This window comes from Chaetodon auriga, chromosome 9 (genome assembly GCF_051107435.1).
Source record: "Chaetodon auriga isolate fChaAug3 chromosome 9, fChaAug3.hap1, whole genome shotgun sequence".
NCBI lineage: Eukaryota > Metazoa > Chordata > Actinopteri > Chaetodontiformes > Chaetodontidae > Chaetodon > Chaetodon auriga.
The window spans coordinates 8,273,626-8,290,919 of NC_135082.1; the positions used below are offsets into that span (position 1 = coordinate 8,273,626).

General features: G+C 42.5%; 1 protein-coding gene across 2 annotated transcripts; it reads left to right on the forward strand.

Annotated features, from left to right (window-relative positions):
• The first annotated feature begins 4,818 nt into the window (after positions 1-4,818).
• LOC143325896 (uncharacterized) lies at positions 4,819-16,148 on the forward strand. 2 transcript variants are annotated; one of them, XM_076739265.1, is made up of 6 exons: positions 4,819-4,887; positions 9,568-10,008; positions 12,879-12,996; positions 13,691-13,802; positions 13,893-14,124; positions 15,306-16,137. In XM_076739265.1, the coding sequence occupies exons 2-6, from the start codon at positions 9,828-9,830 to the stop codon at positions 15,464-15,466; spliced, it is 804 nt and encodes a 267-aa protein (XP_076595380.1). In that variant the 5' UTR covers positions 4,819-4,887; positions 9,568-9,827; the 3' UTR covers positions 15,467-16,137. The 2 variants fall into 2 exon arrangements, with proteins under 2 accessions (XP_076595380.1, XP_076595379.1); XM_076739264.1 differs by lacking the exon at positions 4,819-4,887 and adding an exon at positions 7,231-7,375 and having other exon boundaries at positions 15,306-16,148.
• The last annotated feature ends 1,146 nt before the right edge of the window (positions 16,149-17,294 follow it).

The following is a 17,294-nucleotide window of genomic DNA, read 5'->3' on the forward strand; positions in this document are numbered from 1 at the left end:
TGGGAGGGAGGGAGGGGAGGGAAGGGGGAGGTAGCTGGTGAGGAGAAAAGCTAACAGCTTGCGTTTTTTGTTTGTTGGGGAGGGTGGTCTCCTGTGATGGTGCATATAAGTGTGTTAATGTGCGCGGCTGTGGTGTCAGAGTAAGTATATGTATGTGTGTCGTCATGCATGCATTTACCTGTGTGTGTTTGTGTGTGTGTGTGCTGGCATGAAGAGTGTGTGTGTGCATGTGTGTTAGCACATTAAATAAAAGCAGATAGTGGGGAATATAAATCAATATGCTGATGTTATTGTGTGCAAGTAATAACATTGTGAGCATAATAAAAGCAAGGGGGAGGTGCAAGACAGACTGATGGTGTGTGTCTTTAGCCATTGCTGCAAGCTCTTAGCTCTTTGTGTGTGTGTGTGTGTGTGTGTGTGTGTGTGTGTGTGTGTGTGTGTGTGTGTAGGCGAAAGAAATGCACACATAGATGTTAGCATCCACACACGCCGAGACCTCCTGCAGCATTTCTCTGCACATGCTCAAACAGACAACTCAGTGTAGGATAGAGATACAAATGTGCACATAAAGGACACATATTCATGCACCCAAGTGTGCACACACACTAACACACACAGAAAAGAATGCAGTGCTGCTGACTGAGGTGGAATTAAATAGAGAAATCCTCCAAACGAGCATCGATCCACAGAGTTTACAGCATTGGCTCCGTCTGCCATGGCAGGCCAAACAACAGGGAGCTCTGTGAGACAGCTGGGGTACACACACACACACAAGCAGAAGGCATTACAGGCACACATACAACACGCACACACACACACTTGAATGTGTGTACACATGCTGTGGGTCTTTGATTTTGATCAGAGGACTTTGCAGCTGAATGTGCTTTACAGTGTGAAAGGATGTGTGCATCTCTGATATTTGATGTTAATCTGTGTGTGTGTGTGTGTGTGTGTGTGTGTGTGTGTGTGTGTGTGTGTGTGTGCGCACATGCGTGCATGTGTGCACAGATTCACTGCTGAAGATGAGGGAGTTGCTTCAGAATCTTTCAAAGCTGGTTTCACTAATCGTAAATCAAACTCCCATGACAACATTGGAGAAGTTGTTTCGTCTGAACATTTGAATAAAATATTTCAAAATACTATTTGCATCAATGAAGCAATGTTTATTAATGCAGTTTTAAGTAAACAGGAGTCCCAGAAAACTTGTTTATAGTTAATGCTGTATATTAAGAGCAATATTTTGCTGAAATATTGAGATGGAGAGGAGAAAACAGTTTGCATCCAAGTTGATTTCAACCTAAAGCTTCTGTAATCAATATTTTTATATTAGCAATGAGTCACATGACTATTTTGAATGTGAAGGGGGCCCCTTGTGGTGCCAAGCATCTTTTAGCCAATACTTCTGGCCCACAATTTCGCTATTTTGGTCATGTGAAATATGGCTTCCTGCCCAGCATCAAACGGCAGAATGGCATTTTAGCAGCTAGCTGGTGAACACAGTGGAACATCAGACTAACATTCACCAGGTGTCCAGAAACACAACTACAAATCCATGCTCTGCTGCTGGATGGGCAACTGCTCAAAGAAAAAAAAAATACCACTCTCATGTCTGTATGTTAAATAGGGAACTAGAGCCAGGAGGTGATTAGAAGAAAGGAAAAAAGAAACATCATACCGTCATCATTATTTAGCTGCACTGCTATGTGTTGGACTCCAGTGATTCCCTCGACTACCTCATCAGCATTCATTACCACTGAAGAGGAGGGGGACATGACATGTCAGCAGTTGTGGGTGTGCTGAAACATGTCAGTATGTATGTGTGGCTCTCATCTGGGTCATTATATCCACAGGCATGAAAAAGCGGGTTACAATGACACACATCCCTCCACATGACAGAGGCGAATGGGGGGGGGGGGGTTCTTCATTTGAGCATCAGTCACTTCCACCTGTGACCACTTGTCCTTAGTGGCAACAGCAGAGACTGCCTGTGTGTTTGCGTAAAATAAACAAAGTATAACTGTCAGTCTGTCCTGCTTCTTATTTGTTCTGAAGGAAATGGAAGAGACAGTGACGAATTGATTGTCACCGGATTCCGCAAAATTTCCCCAGAGAAAAGAGAAAGAAAAATGTACACGGGCTAACATCTTGAAGGCTGCATTTTTTTCTGTGGGGAAACCCATTGTCTGACTGTTTGTGTTCACACGTGTGTGTGTGTGTGTGTGTGTGTGTGTGTGTGTGTGTGTGTGTGTGTGTGTGTGTGTGCATGAGAGACATGAGAGAGTGTGAGAGAAGGAAGAAACACTGGCAACCTTGCCAACATGGTGACAGAATGTGCCATGTGTGTTAAAGTGTCTGTCTGTGTGTGTGTGTGTGTGTGTGTGTGTGTGTGTGTGTGTGTGTGTGTGTGTGTGGGCCAATGAGGAGTCTACTGGGCAGCCAGGTCAACAGACAGACCAGTCACCATAGCAACAGTGCCACACTCTGTGCCAAGCTGTAAATATGAAAGACGTATAAAAAAAATTTGGAAGTGTGACTGTTCCTCAGGTGGCCCATGAGTGTTTCCCTCTGATGAGCTAACATAGACCATTTGAGGGATGCTATTACAGTATGGGAAGCACCTCAGAGCAGAGTTGTATCCAATTTGCCATGCATGCTGGGAATTAAACCCTTAGTCCTGTCAGTGAGTGCTGCATCACTGTAAATTGGGCTAAAAGAGCAATTCATCAAAGATCTATGAAACTCACCTGCCTCCGGTCATTTTTTCCAAGAAGTAAGCAAGTTTTCTCTCACGCAGTCAGATTGTTTTCACAATCTCGTTCATTGCCCTTTATCTGGCACCAGAGTGCTCACTATTTTTAATGGTTCAGTTGAATTGACACTCAAAAAACAAATGAATCAAACAATGAAACATAAGCAGCTTCTTGCAGGGACTGTTTTGTGTATTGAGGTATCTAAATTAAATTTGTTTGTATTTTCCCACCACTTTACATCTCAGAAAGAAGGTCTCAGCAGTTATTTAAGTGACACTTTCTACAGTGTTGTCTGCATTTCTCTTTGAGCCTGGTGGGCAATGCCACCAGCTAACAAGCTAGCTTTCAGCAAATGTTGCATACCAGCTGCAAAAAACTAAACTTTCTACTGACAAGAACAATATTTCACACTTTTGTCAATGCTTTGCTGCACATGATATCCAGTTTGTTTGTTTTTTTTCTAAATATTATCAGGAACATCGAACACCTGTAAATTAAAGCTGCACTCAATCATATTTTTATATTAACAGTCGATCACATGACTGAGCTTGTAGTGATGAACCCACAGAGAATTATCACCCAACTCTGCACTTCCTCTCAGCTCTATAGAGCTTTTCAGCATCTTCCAGCTCATTGTTTTGGTTTTCTGGCCCGCAACTTAATGATTTTGCTTCACTCTAACAGCTCTTGTCAACCATGTTTTCAGCTGCAGAAGTGTTAAGCTAAGTCCACTGCACGCTACCTGTCCAGCAAAGGTAGCAAAGGTAGCAAAGGATTGACTATAATTCAGGAACTTTAGTACATTAACATCTACAGCTGATGCTTCTATTGCTGCATGTGGCTGATAATAGCAGCCTATGTAGTGTAATGATGTTAAAGTCATCTTAAAACTCATTATGCAAATTGTGTGGAAACATACAGTACCATGGTGCCACATTATATGGACCACCTAAGGGTGCATGCTCCAGCACTGCTAGTTCTGTCAGTGACATTACTGTGGGGACTAAAGCAATACTTTGGTTGCGGTCTGTTGAACCACATACATCTCTCATGTGAATCCATGCTAATGCACATCCTTTTCACAGAGCAGGCTCCATGTCAGTGGGGCCCATGCATTAAACATGGAGCGGTTGAGGGGAGAACATGTTGGAATACCAATAATTTTGTGCTGGAAAATCTGCCTGACCATGTTGTCGAATAAGGCCCCCAAAAGCATGATGGGAAGTACAATCTTGTGGTTAAAAGAGAAAGTGCTGTTGGTGTCACTTGAGAGATTGTAATCTGTGTTTTGTATTAGACAGTAAATTAAAAACAACATATGGATACACTGGAATGAGATAAATTATGCAGATTTGGTCTCAGCAGAGAACAGAGACTTATTGGATGTCCCTGCTTGGTTTCTGCCTTTTGATGCATGTTCAATAGCAGAGTCCAAAGGTCATGGAAAAAGCTGTCGACTGTGCATTTTCGGTCAAAGCTGTCCAAAGCGAACTTTAGAGCAGGGCTGCATTAACCTGCAAGGGCCTCAAATGCTGCCTTAAAGGAATAGCTCACCCATAAATGAAAATTCAGCTCCACTTCAATGGCATCTGAAACTCCAGTAATATTTATCAAACTGCCAAACACACAGTCTCATTTCAGCCTTCTGTCAAACTAAATTTGTTGGGGCTATCTCCTTAAGAGCTCCAAAAACACAAGTTATCACCAGATTTCTCACAGAAGAGGCAAAAATGAGACTTTTGGACTCACACGCTATTTGTGCTCTGTAATAATTCTCATTTGGATCACTATTCATTCAGTCACACTGTATTTTCATTCAGTACTGCATGACATTTTATAGACAGTCCAAAATTACTCAGAACTCTGCAGAAAAAATGTGAAGCACTCACTTGGTGTGTGAATTCTTCTTCTTCCTATTATTATTATTATTATTATTCAGTAATAATAGCATGAGCACAGCATTGGATCCTCCTTGACTTGCTATTGTCCCTTCTTCCATCAGAGGGTGCTGTACACGCACCATTTCCATGTTGAACGTGACCACGTCTCAGCCTCTCCATACGGCGTCACATACAGTGACGCTGTGTTGATATATGTAGGGACTTTCCAAGGTGTGCCATGCAGGTGAAATACAAAGGTAAGAGGGTGTCAGACAGGGAAGAATCGCGTGTTTCCCGGTGAAAACTTGTTTTGCTGATTAATAATTCCTGTAAATAGTGCATTTTTTTAAAGGTGTGGTCTAATTACTGATCAGAGGAAAGGTGTTGTGGCATAGTCAGACCTGTGGAGGAAACGTGCTTTCTGTGCAAAAACGCTGCAAATGACAGCATGCAGGTTTACACAAACACACGGTTAGCCCATCTTAAACTGAGCAGAAAGCCTCCTGCTGGCATTGTGATGAGGGTGTTTGTGTTTCACCTCCAGGTCTCCTCACGTATGTAAATCTCTGTTTTGTTTTCCCTGACCGACCTTGACTCCAGTGGGAAAGAGACTGTGTGTTTGCTTATGCGTGCACGTTCCTACCTCAGGCTTTTTTAGAGCCACATGTCCTCAGACCAAATATTAAGATTAGGAAAACAGGAAGTGATAACCCACTTTGATCAAATCTGGGTCAGTCCTGGGGAAAAGGTCGGGGTGAGGGCTGGTTTCACCTGCGGTTATGCTTAGAAATGAGTTCTGAGTGTGGTGGACATTAACTTTCGGTTCATGTTTGGAGTTAGAAGTTAACTTTGAACACGAATTGAGGCTCTTTGGTCAGATTGTTGGCTAAATATAGATTTTAGGGATGATTTAAGGAATGTTAAGCTCAAAAACTGAATATTGGTCCTCACAAAAGCAGCAGAACAGAGCATGTGTTTGTGTGGGTTGGCCTGCAGCTCCCTGACCTGATACGGAGGACAAACTGAGAGACAGGCGGGTGTCTGGTATCACTGAAACTTTGCTGGAAACCCAACTGTATTGACCGATGACAGCTGTGGTTTCATTTTGCGTAACATGGTGGATGTTTGGGGTGAATCTCACCGACCCGGGGATGTTTTCACTCCTCACACAAACTCTTCTAAGATTTTTAAATGACCTTGTCGTAATCAAGCATTTCTTGGTTTTCATATATGTGGTTTTCTGCTACACTACTTTTACCAGGAGCCTGCTTATGTTGGCTGGCCTTGGCTAACTTTACCCTCATCTGATGTTACTGACTCACCTTGCTGACTTCATAGCTTGTTAATGCTGTGTTTTACTCATCCATAATTTACATCATTTACTCATGTTACCTAAAGAAAAGCTTGGTAACTTGGTACTAATTCTAAAGAAAAAAAAAAGCCTAAAGCAGTGTAACCGAAGGGGGCTTTTAGTCAGAGCACAACCAGGCAGAAATGTGAAATTTACTTGTGGAAACGGTTTTCTTTTTTTCTGGGAATTACATGTTGTGCCAAATAGCTATCTATCAAAGAAACCATGATGAATTTATCAATAAATTACAAACCCATAACATAAAGCATTACGCTCTTCTCTACTTGTCCTACTCTCATGTTCCTTTCTGTCCTTCACCATTGTCCCGTTAGGTAGCTGCCACTTTATGGCCACACTGATTCAGCATGCAGATAAACACTCTTGCCTGAGGTCAAACTGTTATTCTCACGTGTCGTATAAACCACAAACATCAAGAGGAAACAATTAAGAGCAGAAGGACCAGCTAATATTTACAGCAAGATTTCATTTACAGTAAACACTCCCAGTAGGTCACACCCACATGGCCCTTACAGGTCAGTGGAAAACAAGAGAAAAGTTAGCCGTTTATGCATCAACTGAATCCACTTGTATTATATTATTACCCGGAGCTATAATTACTCAGAGACATGTGACTGACATTTACACCAACCAACTGGACTCATCTGATTTAGCATCATGAGGTTAGAGCAAACACCAAACAATAACTGCTGCCATGATAGGTGTGTCAACAACCTGTTGACGGAAAATAGCCGAGGAATAAATATCCAAATTCCTTCCTGCACATGTGGTGTTGTGATTACTGGATTCATACCAAGTCAGCAGGACTTCCTGCTGGAAGAGGAAGAAAGAAGTGGGGTGAACACGGCCACGCAGAGACTGTCAGATCACATCAAAACAGTAAATACAGAAAAACACTCCCACTGCCGATGCTTTTACGTATGGAAAGGTTACAGAGTCTGTCAGGGGAAATTAAATTCCTCATGTCCTTGAATGCTGCTAAATGTCACGAGGGAGCAGAATAGAAACATTAAGCTTGAAGTTATTTATAGCAACATCAAGACAGGGGAAACATTTATCTTGATAATATTTCACCAACAGCTGTTATTTTATTTCTTTGTTGGAATGTGAAGAAGAGAAGTGAAGGAGAGGAGGAAGGAGAGGAGGGAGGAGGAGGGAAAAATGAATGCAGTGATGTCAGCCCATCCCACTCCTATTCAGTACAGATGCAGCAGAGTAGGGCTGAGCCTGCATACCACTGCTGCTGACGACTGACCTGACACCACACTCTCTCTCACACACACACACACACGTCACACAGACTCATCATACCACAGTCACAGAGGCACTGAAACTCAGAGCAGCACTGGGAGATGCTACCGGCTGGCAACCACTGAGTAAGTCCACTGTCCCTCCTCTGTCCTCGTCTCTCTTTCTGTCTGTCTGTCTGTCTTTGTTGTGATTGCCATTCTGCGGCCCGTCTGAGTTCATTTATCTCTCACACTCTCCTCGGCGGCTGTGAAATGGCCAGTGTTTTCTCAGACTGAGGGACTTTTCAAACTTTTCTCTCAGTATGCCACGCACATACCTTACTCTCCTCTCCCTGCTTTTCTGTTCTCTGCATGTGAGACAGAAGCAAACCCCGGGTCTATTTGCATGTTGGCACAGAGCCAGACCCGAATGCCTTCATATTTGAATAACAGAGTTGAGCGTACGGCTGTTGATCTGCTGCATTCTCATTGTGTCCTTGTGTGATTTTCAGTTTTCTGAGGTGTGTGTGTGTGTGTGTGTGTGTGTGGGCTGTTATTGTCTGTGATTAGTTTGATGTGTTCATGTCTTGATGTGAATATTTCTTCTTGTAGGAGCTGTGATTCAGGTATAAGACTGCTCAGAAGTGTGATCCTTTTATGGGAAAAATTGAGCAATTTGCCACAGATTGGGCTGTTTGGTAGTAAATCTTCAAGTCAGGACCAGTTTATTCATGTTGCTCTTAATCACAGAGTCTTAAAGGGCTTCACAGCTCCTACACTATGAAACAATGAATGAAAGCACACCCCCTGTCAGTCTTGAGACAATAGACACTCTCATAGACAAGAAGGTGCATTACAAAAGCCTTACCCGGAAAAACTGTTGAGAGAGGCTTGAGAAGTGTTGTGATGAATGAATGGTGAGTGAATGAATGGATGTTGGTTCTAAGACTAATAATGCAACTTAACTTACACGTATTTGAATATGAATGAATTGAAAGTGCAGCAAGCTAAAGTTTTACGACTTAAGTAAGAAGATTAGAAACAATGAAGCAAGAACCTGGTGCCTAGTTCAGAGATTTATGACCTGCTGTGGTTTTAATACCACAACATTATTCATTTTAAGTATAATGTGTATTTAAGGCAAGATGCTCCTTCCATGTTCTTCACCCCTCTGAACGGAATAATTTGATTTTGGGAAATGCGCTTCATCACAAAGAGTTAAGAGGAGAACATTGATACCACGCTCATGTCTGTATGATAAATGTGATGTGACAAACATCGGTCTTCTCATCTAACTCGGCAAGAAATGAACGTGTTTCCCAAAATGTTAAGCTTTGACTTTATAAAGAAAATCAAAAAATTCATCTTGCTTTTCTTGACAAACTTTTTCACAGTTTTGCATTCAGTCCAGCATCAACTATTTGAGGCAGAAAATAATTGTTTTACTGCTCAGTTTAGCTGAAAGCATGTAATTCTTCAGGCACAGGTCTAGTGTGAGGTTTAGTGTAATTCTATGGTTCGACACCTGAAACACTAACTTTAAAGGTGATGTTTTACTCTTGTCAGCGTCTACGGCTTCGCTGTAATGTTTGACCGCCTTCAAGCGTGGATTGGTGACCCGTTACCTCAAACTCAAACCCTATTGGCTCTGGCTCACTGTTTCACATCTTTCAAATCTGTGTGTAGCGGCTGCTTTCATACAAGCTGTTCGCACACAGTTTAAGTCAAGGTCCAGGTTGTTCTTTTCTTTTACTCTTGAGGACTTCCTGGATGAATTCTAACTAACTGTTGTGACTGTTGATGTCTATCTGTGTCACGTGTTGATAAGGTGCTGAAAACAGGCCAGGTGGTCTGGGTGTGTGTGTGTGTGAGAGAGAGAAGGAGAAAGAGCAAGATATGGTTAATGCGGAAATTCTAGTCATAAAGCTGTCTTTTGCTGTCTATCTGTGTCTGTTACCCCGAGATAGCATGCAGTCATTAACGCCCTGTGTGAGCGTGTGTGTGTGTGTGTGTGTGTGTGTGTGTGTGTGTGTGTGTGTGTGTTGACGTACTGAAACTGCCCCTGTTTGCCTGTCAGTGTTTGAAAGCACAGTGGCATTCTCGCTGCTTACTGTATGCAGAGTAAACACTGCATGTACACACAAATCAGCACACACACATACACACACACTACATTTGGCACTGTGGCTTATTTGCTTTGGGCCTATTGTGTTCTGCCAGCCAGAGCAGGATTGAATGGAGGGGAGCAAAACAATACAGTAGATATAATCTCTCTCTCTCTCTCTCTCTCTCTCTCTCTCTCTCTCTCTCTCTCTGCGTGTGTGTAAAAACCACAACAGCAACCTTCAGAGCTCAGTTTATCTGGACACACACTGCCTTCACCCCCAGAGAGCCTGACACACTCCTAGTGTACCGAGGAAGAGCACTCAACAAAGACCACTACAGTGACCTCCAGCAGTTAGACTGCACCTGATCCCGCATCCTTCAGAGAAAAGGGAACCTGACTCTGAAGCAGGGAAAAGAAGCGATCGTACGCTGCCACTGAAATACAACCCACTGGACGGAGAGACAGAGGGGCTGACGGCCGTTTCGAGGCAGGATGCTGGCTAAAATCCTGGAGGACATGTGGGTGGAGCCCGAGGTGCTGGAGGCCCTCAGCGAGGAGCAGAAGAGGATCCTGTTCTTGAAGATGAGAGAGGAGCAGGTACGCCGCTGGAGAGAGCGGGAGGAGAGGGAGGAGAGGGAAGGAAGACACGACAAAGACGCCAGGCCAAAGAAAGGTAGAGTGCAACACTGGCTTTATTGTACTGGTTACACTGGTGGGAAGTACTGGCACATAGAGATCACACACATTTCATTCCATTACTCAGCAGTATGAGTACGATTTCCAACAAAGCAACAGAGCCTGCTGTTTAAATGTGGCCTTCATTTAACAAAACTCCATGTTGTAGTTAGGAAATGTGCATCTTTGCTTCCCGAGAGTTAGGTTATAGGATGCATCCTTCAGCCAGTTAGCTTAGCTTTAGCATAAAGACCGGAAACAGGGCAAAACTGCTGTCTGAGGGTAACAAAATCCACCTACCAGCACCTCTAAAGCTCACCAATTAACACGTTTTATCTTGTTTATGTAATGCATAACAAAAAAACAAAGAGTAGAAATAATCTCTGCGACCATCAGGCTGGCTGTTTCCCTCTGTTTCCAGTTTTTATGCTAAGCTAAGCTAACCACCTGCTGATTGTAGCTTCATGTTGAATGTACAGGTATGATTGTGGCATCTTCTCATCTAACTCTCACCAGCAAAGTGAAGACACGCATGTCCTAAAATATTGAACTATTTCTTTAATCTTAGTTTCTGATTCTGTTGATTCTGACATATTTAGATTAAATATCTTTAAATTTGATAGATGAAACCTCCTGAGAGTTGCATCCTGGTAGTGTGAAGGCTTTGAAGCAGCATAAAGGGAGATCAGATTGGCAGGAAATATAATTTAACAGTGAAATGAATGAAACCGAAGATCCCCACAAATTTGGGTTGCAAGTCAAACTCTTCTGGAGGTGGGATGTGGCTGGAGGGGATTTGGATTGGTATTTTTAAAATCCTGGCCCAATTTATGCATCATAGAATTATCATACATGTTTGAAAGTGTCTATATGGAGAGTAATTAGTGGGGTTTGTCTCAAAATATAATTAATTACTAATATGACTATTACCTTCTCTTTATTTGGGAGGTGCAAATACTCACACACGCACTTATTCTAGTTTATTATACGTATTTCAGTTTCTGGAAAATTGTACATTCAAGCCCTTTTACACCGAATTAACGTTGACCAGAAATCTTCTAACCTCTGAGGCTGTTACTACAAGCTGCATAGTAACAGCCTCTCAGGTTACCAATCTGATTAATGTGTTTAAATTACACCCAATCTTTTCATTGCTCTGCCGGCGTGTCCGTGTCTGCTCTACCTGTCTGTCTTACTCATTTCACCCACCCTTCCTCCATGTACAGTGTTTATCTGACTCACTGACACCCTATCACCTCTGCTGGTTCTGCTGCACAATGAGAGTGTGTGTGTGTGTGTGTGTGTGTGTGTGTGTGTGTGTGTGTAATACTGTGTGAGTGCATGTGTGTGTTTGACAGACAGACTCTATCAGCGCCAGTTGAATGGTTCTATGGGCTGAAAGCTAAATAAGATTGAGTAAGCCCTGTGGTTTTGGGCGTCGCCACACTTTAAACCACATATTAAGTTACCGTCTTTGTTTACCCAATCTCTGCCGTGTCACCTGAGAGGCGACCGAGTGCGCATTGACCGCGTGTTTGTGTTATACAACCTACAATCCAGTTAGACGTCTTTTATGCTTTGTTCACTGTGCCGCTGCCGGAAGGACAATCATTACATGTACATGCAGGGCTATCAGTGTCACTTAAATAGGCAGTTAGTTCTGTGAATAAAGATTTCTATAATGGGCTGCATTTCTGTGTAATTTGTGGGTGTGGTAGTAACAAAGTCCTGCAATGGAAATGGCCTCTTTGTCCTGTAATCACAGTTCTAACCCTGTGAAGTGAACATAAAGGTGTGTTGCACAGACCGACCATGACTTAGCTCAGAGTTGACATCTGGCTGAGACGTCTACACAATGTACCCTTATGTACTGAGTGACTGTGCGCAAACACAAGACATTCCCTAAAATATGAACAGAAACAGAGCCGCCTTTGTTCGCGTCAGCCGCTTTTACGAGGCGATTGTTTCTATGCTCTCCTACATGATCTTTCAAAGGGTAAATCTGCATTGAAATTCAAGTGGCAGACAACTCCTGATTGAGTTCTGAAGCCACACCCCAGTCAGTGATGTCATGGCATGTGTTGCACCTTTATCACTTACCATCCTGTCATGGAAAACACCTGTTATCACACAGTGGAGTGGAGTTTATTTCAGGCTACTGATGAGGTAACAGGTGAAAACACTCCATTGTGTAGATGTAATGGAATAAAAGGGTGTTGTGTTTGGACTTTGCTTCTGTTTATTATGGCATGAAGATGAGCTAACAAACAATATACAGTATAGTCATTATATATTTACACTATTTTTTATTTATGATTAATTATAGACATAAAAAATAGTCATTTATATTGACTAATAAAATTAAGAGGGAATGAAAGAGTTTTGCTCCTCATTTAAGCTAATGCAGCATGTAACACACACAAAAAAGACTAAACATTGACACAACAAGATGCCCTCAAACTTTAGAGGAAGTTTCTGTCCCCAGGTCAGTTTCATGGAGCCCTGCCTGCTCACCGTCAGGAATGACATCACTGTTATTCATTGATTTCCTTTCACAGCGATCTCACATTATTTAAACCTGGTTTATCAATAACCAGCTCTGACTAATGTTTCGCAGTGAGACACAATGGTTTTTCTCCAATGAAAAGAGAGAGAAAAAAGAACAAGGGGAAGAAGTGTCCTTAACAGAAGTCATATTCTGTTGTGGTTGTGTGAACTTTTGAAAGCTCTATACTTATAGGACAGCACCACCTTCTGGATAAAAGCCAGAATTACATTTTCTGAGACTTTCACCAGAATCTTGACGAGAGATGAAAACGTATTTGCAGTAAGCTTACCCATGAAGTGTTTTCTTGCCTTTTCTTCCAGCTTACCATAAACATGTGACCTGGCTGCTCGGTCGGGACGGAGACGTGAGCGTCAGTGTGATCGGAGAGGTGGACGAGTTCAGGTCCTCCAGACTCCTCCAGAGCCTCATGAACAACAGGTAGATACTGATTTTGGCTTTTTTGGCATCAACCTAAATATGATTAGGAAGATATGAAAGCAGACTGTAGACGTCCAGCAACACAGCAGAGCAGTTGATGTTTGAATCAGTGTAAAAAGTGAGTGACTGCTGCTTGTTTCACAAACATTAGACAGTAAATATAATGCATCTCCTCCACCATGTCCACCCCGCACATGTTGGTAACATGAGCTTCAGAGAAAATCTCAAGCATGTGATTTAATTCAATCAATTTATTCAAAAGAATGTCCAGAACGTGCAAATGTCTTACATTTCACACAGTCCAAACCAAACAAATCAAAGACTGATGAACTCATTTGGCTTATTGGGTTTCTGTTATTTTAGTTTCAGTCGGACATTTAATTACTTTTCATAACAGCCTAATTTTTTGAGCCATGACAGCTTATCCAGCAGTGCAACATGTCTCTAAACCAACGCATGAGAACATCCACGCAGGTTTCTGCCACCTTAACAAAGCATCAGCCCCTTCAGCAAATGAACTAACTGTGATTGACTTTGATAAGATGAACAGTGAAGTAAAGAGTTTCAGTCAGCTCGCCGCCTCCTCGTCCCAATTGGATTCTAGAGGTTATTTGCCTTATGACTAACTGGAGAATTGATTCAAACGTTGGGGCGGCTGTCTGCGGGACTAAAAATGGACGTCTTTGTCTTCTAGAGTCCGCGGCAATAATATGAATGGCATCCAGACAGCGGACTTGCTGCCAGGAAGAGAGGCCCAGCAGCTCGGCTTTAAAGAAGACATCCAGCTGTCCCTCGCAGATGTTAGCGTGAGTTCATGTGTTTGTATGTGGGTTTTGAAGTTGGGAGGCTAAGACGAACAGAGTCTTACCAGCAAATTGTGTCCCACTTACACGCAGTGTGACCCAGCTTCACTGAGCGGCCAGTCATCAGAGGAGGACATGGAGTCCTGCAGCGCCGATGACGACCCGAAGGACCCCGCCGAGGACAGCGACACTGAATCAGGCGGCAGCTCAGACAACCACAGCGACTGGGTTCCTCTCTACAGGCCCCATCTTAGTAGCCATGGCGACCAGCCGCCGCTCAAAGCCCAGCTGTCAGACACAGAGAGGTCCAGCCCCCAGGACAGAGGTAAGAAAGCAAGAGAGGAGGGAAGAGGTGCAGAGGAGTCTGATTTATGTGATTTGAAATGGATTGAAGTCTGTAATACTCATTTACTGACACTAATTAGGTATGTGTACAAGTAGAAAAACAACCACATGATAAATATATGCAATTCTGCAAAAAAACGTGTTTTATAGATAAATTACTGAAAAATCGACAACGTCTATATACAAAATAAGATGTTAAAAAAGGTACTACTACATTCACCAACAACAGCAAACACATTCTTTATACAGTTACAGTGTTATGATAAATATTTTACTGTTGGATTATTATCACTAATCCATCAACATGTAAACAGCATTTTTTAGTTGTTGCCAGTTGAGGTGGAGCTGTATCCTGTTTCATCGACAATATTGTTTCATATTTTAGAAACTGATGTTTTGTTTGTCAAATCTTAATCTCCTAATCTCCCGTAGCTGTCGTATAAATGGAGTGGAGTACAATGAAGCTCGGAATCGTACTCAGTATAATACTTGAGTAAATGTACTTGGTTGCTTCGTAGCACTGGTGCATCATATGGAAATTGTGAGAAGAACCTGCTTATAGTGGTGGTGCACTGAAACCATGTCTCTGCAGTGTATTTTTCAGACAAATTTAAAGACTGAATGTCCTTCATGGGTTTTAAGCTAAATAAAACATTTAAAACCCCACTGGACTCTCTGAAAAAACGAGTAGTCACAAAGCTTACAGAGGGGTCTGTTTTCACCTGAAAGTCCGACCAATCGAGCTGAGATCAGTTGAGTTGCGTTGTGCGTAACGTAGACAGCAGGTTTTGACAAGGAGGGAGATCTCTGCTTCTACTGCAGCGATTTTTGATCTTTTTCTTTGTGTCTAGTGCAGTTCTAACCTGGCGGACGACTCTTAACACTTAGTAAAGCGTAAATTATGACATAAAAACTGTGGTCCTCTGTAAAGCTGTCCTGATGTCAGCTCATGTATGGAAACACTTTTCCCCAACCAGCTGCTGCTCCTGTTGGCTCACTTCTGATCATTTCTCACACTGAACAAATTATATCTTGTCATATAGTCGTTGATGGTCCAAAATCTAGTGAATATATCACAGTAGGAGGTTTGAATGTTTGGGTGGTGACATGGATATTACTCATATTTTGTGACCTCACTCTGTCCCTTTCTCCCCTTCTCAGAGATCGTGCTCTGTGTAGAGTCTGATCACGGAGGCCGCGTGGCGCAGCTCAGGAAGGCATTCGTAGATGATAGTCAGCGCTCTCCGCCTGTCCACACCAAACCTCCCCTACCTGCCAAACCTGCTCACCTACAGAAAAGAAGCACGCCTTTGATCCACTAGGACTGAAGGTGCATCCACGCTGCTCCGAGACAATACTTGATGCCAAAGAGGCAGACTGTACTGAGTTGAATGAGCATTGTGCAGAAAATAATGGCTCAGTCTGACACTGATGGAGCAGACTGAGGCCACATCCATGTGAAGAAGAGGATCCTGACTTGAACCTGAGCGGTGAACTGAGATACACTTTGTGAGGCCTCAATTCGAGGGCCCGACCGACAGACAGAGGGGGTGGAGTGAGAGAAAGACTTGAAAGCGTTTCTACTGAAGTCAACTTGAATGATAAAATGAAGGAGCTTTGATGTTGCTGAGTTCAAATACACTCTCATAGTTTCTGTGATTGACAGGCGGACAGAGACGTCCGGAGAGACACAGACTGTTGACTAAGGGTGAAAAAAACACTGTGGTCGACTTGTTCAACGGGTGTTTATGAACTTTTATTATTCAGATGTCATCGCAGAGTTTTTTGGGGAACTGAAACATTTATTTGATAAAAATCATGTTTAGGTCCTTGTGTACTGTTTAAACTGCTTTAAATGTAGTCCATGTAACAGGTCACCGTGCTGCTGTAACACCACTGACTTTCACCAGCGTTGACAGCATCTTCATCCAGCACATCAGCAACAATCACAGTGGTGGAGGGGTCTGTGGGGATAAAATAAACGTTGAATGCTAAACCCGCTGCATCTATCTAGTGCCTTAATCTTAAGGGTGGTTTAACAACACTTTCGCCTATCAACACACATTCACTGCTGAGCTCTGATTGGCTCATCAGGAGCAGTTTGGGGGTTGGTTTATAATATGTTAGAATTCAATTCAATATTCCTTTATTAGTCCTGCGAGGGGAAATTCCAAAAAGGGTAGATATCATTGAGGGTAGATATCCAGAGGAGCAAAGGATCCATCTTTTTTTTTTTTTTTTTTTTATCTAGACTGACGTACAGACATTCATCCCCAGAGGATGAATCCTACTGACTTTAGTGATCCTCTCACACTTTTTTCACTTGCCACAGCCATATGTGTGTGTGTGTGTGTGTGTGTGTGTGTGTGTGTGTGTGTGTGTGTGGATAGATAGATAGATAGATAGATAGATAGATATAGAATATGGTCATCATATTTAGTTTGGTTTTGTTTCATGGGTAGGCCAAATTTCAGAGACAAAGGCTTTCAAAAAGAGACACACACACATACACACACACACACACACACACAAACATATTTATGAGCATGTTAGCATGCTGACTTTAGCATTTAGCCTCACAAAGCTGCTAGCATGACTTTAGACTCAGTCTTTGTTGTAGAAAGTATTTTGTCAAATTAGGATACATTTTAATAAAGTTGTTTGTTACCAGTCAGTTAATTGTTGTTTAGTAATAAGTTATTTATTTGACCTCATAGGTTAATTCTTGACCTTAGCAGTTTGCCAAAAAGTCACAAGGTCCACTTACTTGGTTTTTCCAGAGTTATCAGCCACGTCTCACAACCGCTGTCATGTGAGTGAAATCCGTATTTAGGTCACATGATAACAACATGACAACTGATACGACCGACACCGAAATAAAAGCTGTGGAAACAAAGTAAGTGGACGACGTGATGAGATTTTTGGTGATGAGACGTTTAATATTTGGTTGCAAATCATTTGCATTCAGTCACCGTGTGACGTCCAGGACACACAGACATCAACAAACACTTCCATTGTTAGCTTCTGCTCTTCTTGTTTGTTTGGGGGCCTTTTTGCCTTCGGTCTAGTCTTCAGTGAGAGAAACACATGATCGGTTGGACTGAGGTCAGGTGACAGGGCATGGTCATGTGACTTGGCTAGGCAGGAAAA

What these genes read in the sequence shown, in the direction of transcription:
- LOC143325896 (XM_076739265.1), top strand. Translation starts at nt 9,828, where the DNA reads ATGCTGGCTAAAATCCTGGAGGACATGTGGGTGGAGCCCGAGGTGCTG. An exon ending in CAGAGCCTCATGAACAACAG is followed by an intron (nt 12,997 to 13,690) that starts GTAGATACTGAT and finishes TTTGTCTTCTAG; the next exon opens with AGTCCGCGGCAATAATATGA. An exon ending in GTCCAGCCCCCAGGACAGAG is followed by an intron (nt 14,125 to 15,305) that starts GTAAGAAAGCAA and finishes TCCCCTTCTCAG; the next exon opens with AGATCGTGCTCTGTGTAGAG.